The sequence below is a fragment of the Balaenoptera physalus genome, assembly GCF_965194825.1.
Source record: "Balaenoptera physalus genome assembly, chromosome: 18".
Lineage (NCBI taxonomy): Eukaryota > Metazoa > Chordata > Mammalia > Artiodactyla > Balaenopteridae > Balaenoptera > Balaenoptera physalus.
In genome coordinates this window covers 14,353,749-14,364,972 of record NC_138899.1, presented here as the reverse complement: position 1 = coordinate 14,364,972, position 11,224 = coordinate 14,353,749, and the positions used below count along the sequence as shown (strand labels likewise).

The 11,224-nt window shown below is 35.9% G+C and overlaps 1 protein-coding gene across 2 annotated transcripts in view; it reads left to right on the top strand.

The window, feature by feature from the left end:
* Positions 1 to 11,224, top strand: part of DNAJC3 (DnaJ heat shock protein family (Hsp40) member C3) — a 90,263-nt gene that overhangs the window by 18,834 nt on the left and 60,205 nt on the right. The window contains exons 1-2 of one of the 2 annotated variants that reach the window (XM_082434650.1): positions 3,376 to 3,488; positions 9,430 to 9,469. Coding sequence is in view for 1 of the 2 variants with exons in the window: in XM_082434649.1 (XP_082290775.1) it covers positions 3,378 to 3,488 (111 nt within the window). In the remaining variant the exon portion in view is untranslated. Of the gene's footprint in view, positions 1 to 3,375; positions 3,489 to 9,429; positions 9,470 to 11,224 lie in introns of those variants that run through there. The other variant, XM_082434649.1, reaches the window with a different exon arrangement.

Genomic DNA, 11,224 nt, shown 5'->3' with positions numbered 1-11,224 from the left:
TCTACAAGAGACCCACTTTAGACCTAGGGACACATACAGACTGAAAGTTAGGGGATGGAAAAAGATATTCCATGCAAATGGAAATCAAAAGAAAGCTGGAGTAGCTATACTCATATCAGATAAAATAGACTTTAAAATAAAGAATGTTACAAGAGACAAGGAAGGACACTACATAATGATCCAGGGATCAATCCAAGAAGAAGATATAACAATTATAAATATATATGCACCCAACATAGGAGCACCTCAATACATAAGGCAACTGCTAACAGCTATAAAAGAGGAAATCGACAGTAACGCAATAATAGTGGGGGACTTTAACACTTCACTTACACCAATGGACAGATCATCCAAAATGAAAATAAATAAGGAAACAGAAGCTTTAAATGACACAATAGACCAGATAGATTTAATTGATATATATAGGACATTCCATCCAAAAACAGCAGATTACACGTTCTTCTCAAGTGCGCACGGAACATTCTCCAGGATAGATCGCATCTTGGGTCACAAATCAAGCCTCAGTAAATTTAAGAAAATTGAAATCATACCAAGCATCTTTTCTGACCACAACGCTATGAGATTAGAAATGAATTACAGGGAAAAAAACGTAAAAAAGACAAACACATGGAGGCTAAACAATACGTTACTAAATAACCAAGAGATCACTGAAGAAATCAAAGAGGAAATAAAAAAATACCTAGAGACAAATGACAATGAAAACACGACGACCCAAAACCTATGGGATGCAGCAAAAGCGGTTCTAAGAGGGAAGTTTATAGCTATACAAGCCTACCTAAAGAAACAAGAAAAATCTCAAGTTAACAATCTAACCTTACAAGTAAAGAAACTAGAGAAAGAAGAACAAAACCCAAAGTTAGCAGAAGGAAAGAAATCATAAAGATCAGAGCAGAAATAAATGAAATAGAAACAAAGAAAACAATAGCAAAGATCAATAAAACTAAAAGTTGGTTCTTTGAGAAGATAAACAAAATTGATAAGCCATTAGCCAGACTCATCAAGAAAAAGAGGGAGAGGACTCAAATGAATAAAATCAGAAATGAAAAAGGAGAAGTTACAACAGACACCGCAGAAATACAAAGCATCCTAAGAGACTACTACAAGCAACTCTATGCCAATAAAATGGACAACCTGGAAGAAATGGACAAATTCTTAGAAAGGTATAACCTTCCAAGACTGAACCAGGAAGAAACAGAAAATATGAACAGACCAATCACAAGTAATGAAATTGAAACTGTGATTAAAAATCTTTCAACAAACAAAAGTCCAGGACCAGATGGCTTCACAGGTGAATTCTATCAAACATTTAGAGAAGAGCTAACACCCATCCTTCTCAAACTCTTCCAAAAAATTGCAGAGGAAGGAACACTCCCAAACTCATTCTATGAGGCCACCATCACCCTGATACCAAAACCAGACAAAGACACTACAAAAAAAGAAAATTACAGACCAATATCACTGATGAATATACATGCAAAAATCCTCAACAAAATACTAGCAAACAGAATCCAACAACACATTAAAAGGATCATACACCACGATCAAGTGGGATTTATCCCAGGGATGCAAGGATTCTTCAATATATGCAAATCAATCAATGTGATACACCATATTAACAAACTGAAGAAGAAAAACCATATGATCATCTCAATAGATGCAGAAAAAGCTTTTGACAAAATTCAACACCCATTTCTGATAAAAACTCTCCAGAAAGTGGGCATAGAGGGAACCTACCTCAACATAATAAAGGCCATATATGACAAACCCACAGCAAACAAAAAAAAAAAAAAAAGAATTGTTATGATAGGAGGGTGACCATAATGATGTAGAGAGAACTCTACAGGATAGTCTAGGACTGAGAGACAGTCCGCAAGGAAGGGCCAACTTGGAGGGGGACCCCCTCCTCAAGGCTGGGGTTCAGACCTCATCGGAGACAGTATAGTTGCAGGCTAAGGTTGCTGGTAGGAAAGTGCGCTGAGTTGCCGGGGATAGAGCTGGTCCACAGTAGCTGGGGAAGCGAGAAACCACCTTCTCAGGTGTAGGTGAGCCCCAGCTGGTGGGCTTGGGTGTGGGAGGGAATTGGGGTGCTGCTGTGGGTGTGAAACCTGGAGTACATGGCGTCCTGCTTGGGAGGGGGTGTGTGACCAAGGCTCAAGGTGGCTGAGGGGCTGGATCCCTGGGTGTACGGCTAGGCCAGGGCACCACTGGATGTACTCCCCCCTGCACACCACGCAGCAGGAGCCAGAAGAAAGTAAAGGCAGCCGTGGGGACCAGGAGGTGTCCTTCCTGCAGTGTCCCTTCAGCGCCCTTTACTGACAAAGCCTAACGCTGTGCTCAGTGTATAGAAGAATGCTTACACGCTCCGGTCCATCATTACAGTCAAGAACTGAAGGATGAAGTCAGAGCCGAGAGGCGGCACGTTGGTTGAAAATTGGCCTGGTCAGTCGGATCGTATTATTCTACTCACGATTCCTCACCAGCTCCCGATTTTGCTAAGAGTGAAGCCAAAGCTGTACCTAGTCGGACCCTCTACTACTTTGACCTCATCTTATTTGTTATCTCCCTTGTTGGCTCTGTGGTAGCCATCCTGACCTCCCTGCTGTTTCCACGACATACGTGGCATGCTCCTGACCCAGGGCCCTTGTACTAGCTGGCCCTTCTTCTTGGCAAGCTCTTATCCTAGTAGATATCTGCCTGGTGAGTCCTCACTTTCTTCAAGGAGGTCTTTGCTCAAATGTCAGCTTCTCAATGAGGCCCTTGACCACCTTATTTAATACTGAAAGCCACGCCACTCCTGACCTCACGCAGCTCTACTTTTTACCTACCTTACTCTGTAATTCACTCCTTTCTTATGTCTGTCTCCTGCTACTATAATGTCAGGTGCCGTGAGTGATAGAGGTTTTTGTTTGTTTTGCTCACTTATCCCAAATATCTAGAACAGTGCCTGGTGCCCTGTAGATGCTCAGTAAGTTCCTGATTATTGTAGTGGACTCTAATATTCATTGAAGTGAGATTCTAGTTTAACAAAGCAATTCTACTTTTGTTGTTGAGCAACAGATTATAAATATTTTAGCTAGTTACTGTGTTAGGCAGTTTTCCTTGCATTTTGTAGACTGGGTACATTCTTCTGACTAACTAGATCGATATGGGTATATTTTTGGGTGGCTTCTACTCTATAAAATGAAGCACTGTTTGTACTTTATTGTTACTTTCTCTAGGTGGCTTTTCAGCTTCTGTGACTTTTCTCATCTAAGTAAATGACGGAGGCAGACAACTATATTTTTAACATTTTATTCTTTAGAATTAAGTCTTGGTTCATGGAAAGTTAATTTATTATTTTTTTTATTTGTTTTTAGGTGCTGAATGTGGAGTAAATGCAGATGTTGACAAACATCTTGAATTGGGCAAGAAACTACTTGCAGCTGGCCAGCTAGCTGATGCCTTATCTCAGTTTCATGCTGCAGTAGGTTTGTATCTCAGAACCAAAACACTCAGTGGCCACCTTAGTGAATTCTAATTATAGCCCTTTTTGGGGATAACATTTAAAATAAATATTATTTATTGTTTAAATAAAATATTTTAAAATATTTACAGGGTTCTGGGTGAAATAGATTAATAAAAGCACAATATTTGAATACATACGTATCTAACATAAGAAGATTCTTCCACGTAATTGAGACTTACAACTATTAAGTACTAAGAAAAATTCAAGATAACTTTGGCAGAACACTTTTCTCAGTGTATTATAGTCATCCCTAGATATCCTCACAGGATTGGTTCCAGGGCCCCCTCAGATGCTAAAACCTGTGGATACTCAAGTCCCTTATATAAAATAGTGTAGTATTTGCATGTAACCCACACACATCCTCCCATATACTTTAAATCATCTCTAGATTACTTATAATACATAATGTATTGCAAATACTATGTAAATAGTTGTAAATGTAATGCAAATGCTATGTGAATAGTTGCGCAGCGAATTTTTTCCCGAATATTTTCTATCTGTGGTTGCGGAACCTGTAGGTACAGAGGGCCGACTGTATATATTTTTCTGCCTCCTTAAGCAGATTTCACTGAATACAGTTTTAATTTTCGTGATGATTTGAGATCATCAGTATAATAGTTACTTTGAGGCCCTTGGGGGATCCTGCAGTTCATCTCCTGTTCATTGTTGGTCAGACTCTCTCTACCCCTTAGGCTGTTGCTTTTTATTGCTCACTTGTGTCTGTCTGTAGCATCAACTATCTTTGCAGTATGTAATCTGTTGGGACTGTGAGAAACGAGATGACCAGAGTAAATAGGTTGTGAATGAGGTCTTAGAGGGTTTTCTTATGAAAACTACATAAACTTCTTTGCTAAAGCTTTTTGATATCTATATTCCTCATTCCTTTTTTATTTACTTATGTATACTCACCTTTATTTGGGATGGTTAAGAGTGACAAGTCAAGCTGCAGAGTAATGAGTAGTGTATTTTTAATAAGATATAGTTCTGCTCACCAGAAGAATTATCCTATTGTTGTAACTTACTGTATAAGCAAAAAGTAGTTAGGTTTTGGTTTGGTGATATTTTTCTTCATGCTTTTTCTTGAACTTGGATTTTTATTACTGATGTTACTAGCTCTCTGGAATAATAGGAAGCCTAGATTTTAATCTTGGCTTTGCCACTTGATAATTCTGTGACATTGGTCAAGTTATGTAAGAAAGTGTAGGCTTAAAGAAGTGACCTGCATATTCCCAGCAGTTTCACTCTGCCACCCAAAAAAGGACTTTCTGTGAAGATTAGATGAGAGAAATGTATATTAAGAGTTCTTTGAAAATAGGGGGCGATCACATGTGTAAGGTATATAGAAATACTGTATCTTCGAAAATTAAGACTTTTCTAAAAACAAATTTAATATGTTAATAGGGTTTTCTTAACTCTGTGGAGCTTCTAAGAGGAAGGTTTTTTCATTTCAGTGACTAGCTCACCCTGGAAAGTTGTACTTAATTGGCACAATTTGCAGTAGTTACTTTTCGCTGGAGGCCATACACTGTGTGACCGGGTCATTCCTAAGTCCACACTTTCTCTGGTGATTTGAGTTGTCTTCAGTGCTGCAGCACGGTAATTAACATTTTTTCAGTTATTGTCTTAGATAAAGCATGTCTTAAAAAAAAAAACCTGATTCTTCCTTGCTACCATGAGAATATTTGCAGAAAACATATACCTTCTACTTATTTTATACTTTATTATTTGCTTTCTTTAATCTCACAAATTAATTAGAACGTTAAGGGCTGTGGCATATTGTTAACGCCGTTTAAAATGACTGCCTATTTTTTGTTAGCTTCACTGCCATACAAGAATTCTAGAGATGGCTCGTCCCCCAAAATACCCAATAATATATTATTGTCTGCACTGAAAGACGTAAATTAGTGAACCTAAAACGTGGTAATTTATTTGTGAAATTCAGTAAAGGGAAAAAGTGAGACACTGCTAGTGCCTTCAGAATTCAAATAGCAATGTCATTTTGTTCATCATAATTTGGCAAGTAACAGTGGTTCTCAAATGGTACACTTACCATAATTTGAGGAAGACCTGTGTAGTTTGAGATATTCGTCATTTTAGTTTATGTAAAATAACTAACCATAGAAAATAGAGTTTAAATTGTAGTTGACGGGAGTATACAGTAGGTAGTGATGGGGTGATATGGTGTCATGGCCTATTGAGTCTCTTATGAGATGTTTATCAGAAAAGAACTGTAGATCTTTTTTTTTTTTTATCTTGATCTTTTGTTAGCACTTTTATGAGTTCATCAGTTTTTCATTAGAGTTCTGAAAATGCTTATTCATTCAGTTCAGCAGTACAGTCAGTTACCAGAAACCTGTACTTGTCAGAGTCTTTTCCATGAATTTCTTGAAGATGAAAGCCTTTTATAGGAACATATTTGCAAAAGCATCAGAGTACACCCAGAACTGTCTGTAGATGACAAAAGACTTAAAAATGACCACTGTTAAAGATTTGATGAAAGTTCATAATAATGCAGTTGACAAGAAAATTAGTTATTTCTGAGATATACATTTTAAAGTAATAACTAGGATTATTACTTATAACATTATACCAGAACATATAAGATTTTTAGAAATTTCATGTAATGTCTGAAACATTTATATTAACATATTTCCCTACATATTTCCATACAAATACAAATATAAGATTTTTAGAAATTTCGTATGTCTGAAACATTTATATTAACATATTTCCATACATATTTCCATACAAATACAAATATAAAATTTTTAGAAATTTCATGTAATGTCTGAAACATTTATATTAACATATTTCCATACAAATAACCCAATGTAAGTTTAGTATTAGTTGTTTTGTTTGTTTTTTTATACTGCAGGTTCTTATTAGGCATCGATTTTATACACATCAGTGTATACATGTCAATCCCAATCGCCCAATTCAGCACACCACCATCCCCAAGAACTGTAGATCTTCTATTTCAATTGTCTCATTTACCAAACATCCAATTTAGTATGGCCATATTTACTGCTTCAGGTAACCCAGTGAGTTAGTGAGAGCCTCTTGCTAACAGTGAATTAATTAGTCCAGGTCTCCTGACTTCTAGACTAATAAGTTATGCAGTTACTCTAGTTACTGCAGTAGATCAAAGAGCTGTGCTACTGTAAAATGCACAATAATTTTTTGTGGTAAAATATCACCCATATTTTAGTACATTGCTTTAAACTGACTGTAAAAAATTCATTAAATGTTTATACTTCCCAACTTCTGAATTTTGTAATGTTCTTTATCTCTTTAACTTTTCCTGTGATTAGAAATTGATGTTAGAGTTTGTAATAGAATTTGGCTAGTGGCACTGGGCGTATCAATGACTCATTTTTTATTATAATGTTATAGCTGACATTATTTGTGGCTGTGACACCCTTTTCCCATTTTCATTTTTGAAAAATTACTTGGTTACATTTTGAATATTACTTAGGCATGGTATGTTTGATAATTACATTTTTACACAATAAAAGGTTTATGTATTAAAACTCAATAGCAACACAAATAATTGTAGTACAGATCTATTGGTGATTTGGTTTGAAATTTCTTTGCATCTGGTGTATAAATATTTTTTGGCAGGAGTTTTAAAATTTGGAACTTAAATACTCTTGATCTGTTGGAAACAGTGTGATTTAATGAAGAGTGTTGGTATCACTTTCTAAATAGTCTTCTGAAACAGTTGCATCTATTTCACTATTATGACGTAGTCAGACACAGGTTTTGTTTAGAGATTTTATCATCAGAGAAAACCACAGTGCAGGTGTGAGGATGCCCTGCCTCTCATTTCTACAGCATGGTCTTATGGGGATAAAGAGTCCTAGGGTCTGAAACATTTCTTTGGTAGACCTTACAGAATGTCTTAGGTGTATCTGGCATGAATGAATGAATGTCTATAAAGTGGTGGATTAAATGGTGGGCATGAATGAAATGATAGGTTTCTCCAATTGCTTGGTAAGATAACCGGTATCACACTTAACATAATCTGGCTAAGTCAAAAAAAAAAATCCATGGCTTCATTCATTTGGTACTTAAACATACCGTGGTGCTTTCTCATCGCATTTGAACTTTACTTGTGAAATGGGGATGGACATTACTGTTCACATTTACACAAAAGGACACAGAGTATTCTAGTGACCTTCAAAGGTCACATTCCAGTTCAGAAGATTGTGAACTTCTTAAGGATAAGTACTATCTTATTATTGTTATTACTATTATTATTTTAGTCTCTAGTGGTGCTCAGTAAAAGTTTGAATGAATGAAAGGGTAGAGTTGGGTTCGCTGGGAGCAAGAACGAAAAGTTTTCTGTACCTCTGCAAGGGTGGTGTTCACCCCGCTGCCACCATTTACAGAATCATTTGTAATTGGCTTTCTGATGTTTTCTCCAGATAGTAGTTGTATTTTCTTTATTAGGGCTAATTTTCTCACATTTGAATTGTTTGATAGTTTTAGGATTACACCTTAAATTCATTTCTCATATTCAAATTTTGAATAAACTAGTATAACAATTTGACTGACATGTTTTCAAATGAAGTCTAGTGTTTGCAGATGTAGGCTTGCATATAATTTAAATAATGAACTGTATCATATTTGGATGGATAATAGGAAAAGTGATTATTTTCAAGGTTATCAAATCTTGTATTGTGAGAAACTAAGCATGAGTTTCTTAAACCAATTCTTGTTTAGTTGCTACTTCCTGCATAATGATATAGGAATGGACACTAGTTTTGGGAACTGATGGTATTTTAAGATGAAGAGCCAGGGAAGGCTATTTTGATATTTGCCATTCAAGTGACCCTATACCACTAAGCACATTGATTCTTGATTCATAGGTTGAACCATTGACATCTGATTCCTAATTTTTATAAGTTCAGTGTTATAAATTGGGGTTCCAATCCCATTTCATATCTTAAAAATACCTAAAAACTGAATAGTAAAATAAGTGAAAGTGAGTGCCCCAGAAATACTTTATATAGACATTTTTTATGTATGTATAATCAAATACTTAATAAAAAGCTTTGTCATACTTAATCTTTGGAGGTTTTTCTACATAGACTGAAATGGTCAGGTTTTTTCCAAATAGAATTCCATTGCAATTTTTGCTGAAGGTGCCTTCTTGATAAAAATGCCCAAAGCCAGCAATAAGCATTCTTCTTTTCTTGAAAGAGGGTCATACTGTATTCAAAATAAGCAACACCTATTTTTGAAAATGCCATTGCTCATCTCGTGGGGGAGATGATCTGAGTGTCCCGGTGCGGCACGTCTCTTTGAGAGCCATGTCTGTGCTGACTTCTCTGCGTCCCTGGCTTATTCCTGGCAGGTCTCCGTTTTGAGTGGACGTGGGAGTGTCCCTTGTTGGAGTTATCAGGAATTTGTTTCCATTTCCTTTCATTTGATTACAAGGTGCTATAGAGACACGAAAAATGAATTCACTCAAGGAATATTTTTTTCTAGAGTGAGGTAAGCATATAAATAATTGATATCAGGAGGTCGTGATAAGTGTTAGGTGCTGTGGGAGATATATATTATAGAGTGTTATGGAAACCAAAGTAATGGAAAGTTTATTTTCACATGTGTAATCAAGTCATTTGAGCTGTGCCTCAGAGATGGAGTAGGATTTGGACATATGAAGATGTGTGGTGTAAACTCTAGGCCTTAAATCATGTCGTTTCTAGTATTTCTTATTTTTCAATTAGTGTAAATAAGTCATGGAGAACTTAACTTTTTTTTTCTTTTTTTTAATTTTTATTTTATATTGGAGTATAATTGATTAACAATATTGTGTTAGTTTAAGATGTACAGCAAGGTGATTCAGTTATACATATACATGTATCTCTTCTTTTTCAAATTCTTTTCCCATTTAGGTTATTACAGAATATTGAGCAGAATTCCCTGTGCTATACAGTAGGTCCTTGTTGGTTATCTATTTTAAATATAGCAGTGTGTACATGTCAATCCCAATCTATCCCTCCCCCTCCCACCCCACTCCTCCCCCCGGGTAACCATAAGTTTGTTCTCAAAGACTGTGAGTCTCTGTTTCGTAAATAAGTTCATTTGTGTTCTTTTTTTTTTTTTTTAGATTCTTTGTATAAGCAATATCATATATTTGTCTTTCTCTCTCTGACTTAACTTCACTTAGTATGATAATCTCTAGGTCCATCCATGTTGCTGCAAATGGCATTATTTCATCCTTTTTAATGGCTGAGAAATATACCATTTTATATATATGTACCACATCTTCTTTATCCATTCATCTGTCGATGGACATTTAGGTTGCTTCCACATCTTGGCTATTGTAAACAGCGCTGCAGTGAACATTGGGGTGCATGTATCCTTTTGAACCATGTTTTTCTCCGGATACATGCCTAGGAGTGGGTAACTTTTTTAAAATTAATGAATATAAAAGTAATCCATGTTCATTGTGAAACATTTTGGAATATGTATATGAACTATATAAAGAAGAAAATCCAGTCTCTGCCCACGTAACTACTGTTGACCTGAAGTGAATTTCCTTCTGCTTTCAGACGCAGTCACTGTAAGTTTCATTAATTCTTAGATGTCAGATCATTCTTATGGCCAGTTATGCTGACCAAGTGCCATATATTTTACATTTATTGCACATTCTAAATCAAATATGAACTGAACCAAAAATATTATATATGGCTGGTATGCTCTAAATATAGTTCCTCTGTTTCTTACTCTTTCTTCGAGCTAATTACAATTTTTGTGGGAAATAACCTGTATTTCCCACAAAGTCAGTAGCAAAGGCTACTGACTTTGCTCTTTTTTCCTTACCTTCCAAGGGAAATTGATCAGGGGAAAGTTCAGTGATGCTTAGCTGGGAACATATATAGATTTTTTGTTTTTGTTTTAGATTTAAGGAGAAGAAGTCTTATATTGTTAAAATGCCCAATTCTCTTATTTCTTCAAAAATAGTCCTTTTTTTCCCTTGACTGCCTCATTCTTTTACTTTTTTTTATTGTAGTAAAATATACCTAGCAAAATTTACCATTTTAACCATTTTTAAGCACGTAGTTCAGTGGGATTAAGTGCATTCACATTGTTGTGCAACCATTACCGCCATCCATCTCCAGAACTTTTTCATCATCCCAGACTGAAGCTCTATACCCATTAAACAGTTGTTCCCCATTTCTGATCCCCGTCTCTTCTCAGTCCTTCCTTGGCAACCACCATTCTAATTTCTGTCTCTATAAATTTGACTACTCCAGGTACCTCATAGAAGTAGAATTGTACAATATTTGTCTTTTTGTGTCTGGCTTATTTCACTTAGGATAATGTCTTCAGGGTTCATCTGTAATGTAGCATTTATCAGAATTCCATTCCTTTTTTAAGGCTGAATAATATTCCATTGTATGTATATACCACATTTTATTTATCCACTCATCCACCGATGGACATTTAGGTTGTTTCCACCTTTGGGCTATTGTGAATAATGTCACTGTGAATATGGGTGTACGAATATCAGCTTTCAATTCTTTTTTTTTTAAAGGTTATACTTCATTTATAGTTATAAAATATTGGCTATATTCCTCATATTGTACAATATATCCTTGTAACTTATACCTAATATTTTGTGCCTCTTAATCCCCTACCCCCATATTGCCCCTCCCCTTTTCTCTCCCCCCACTGGTAACTACC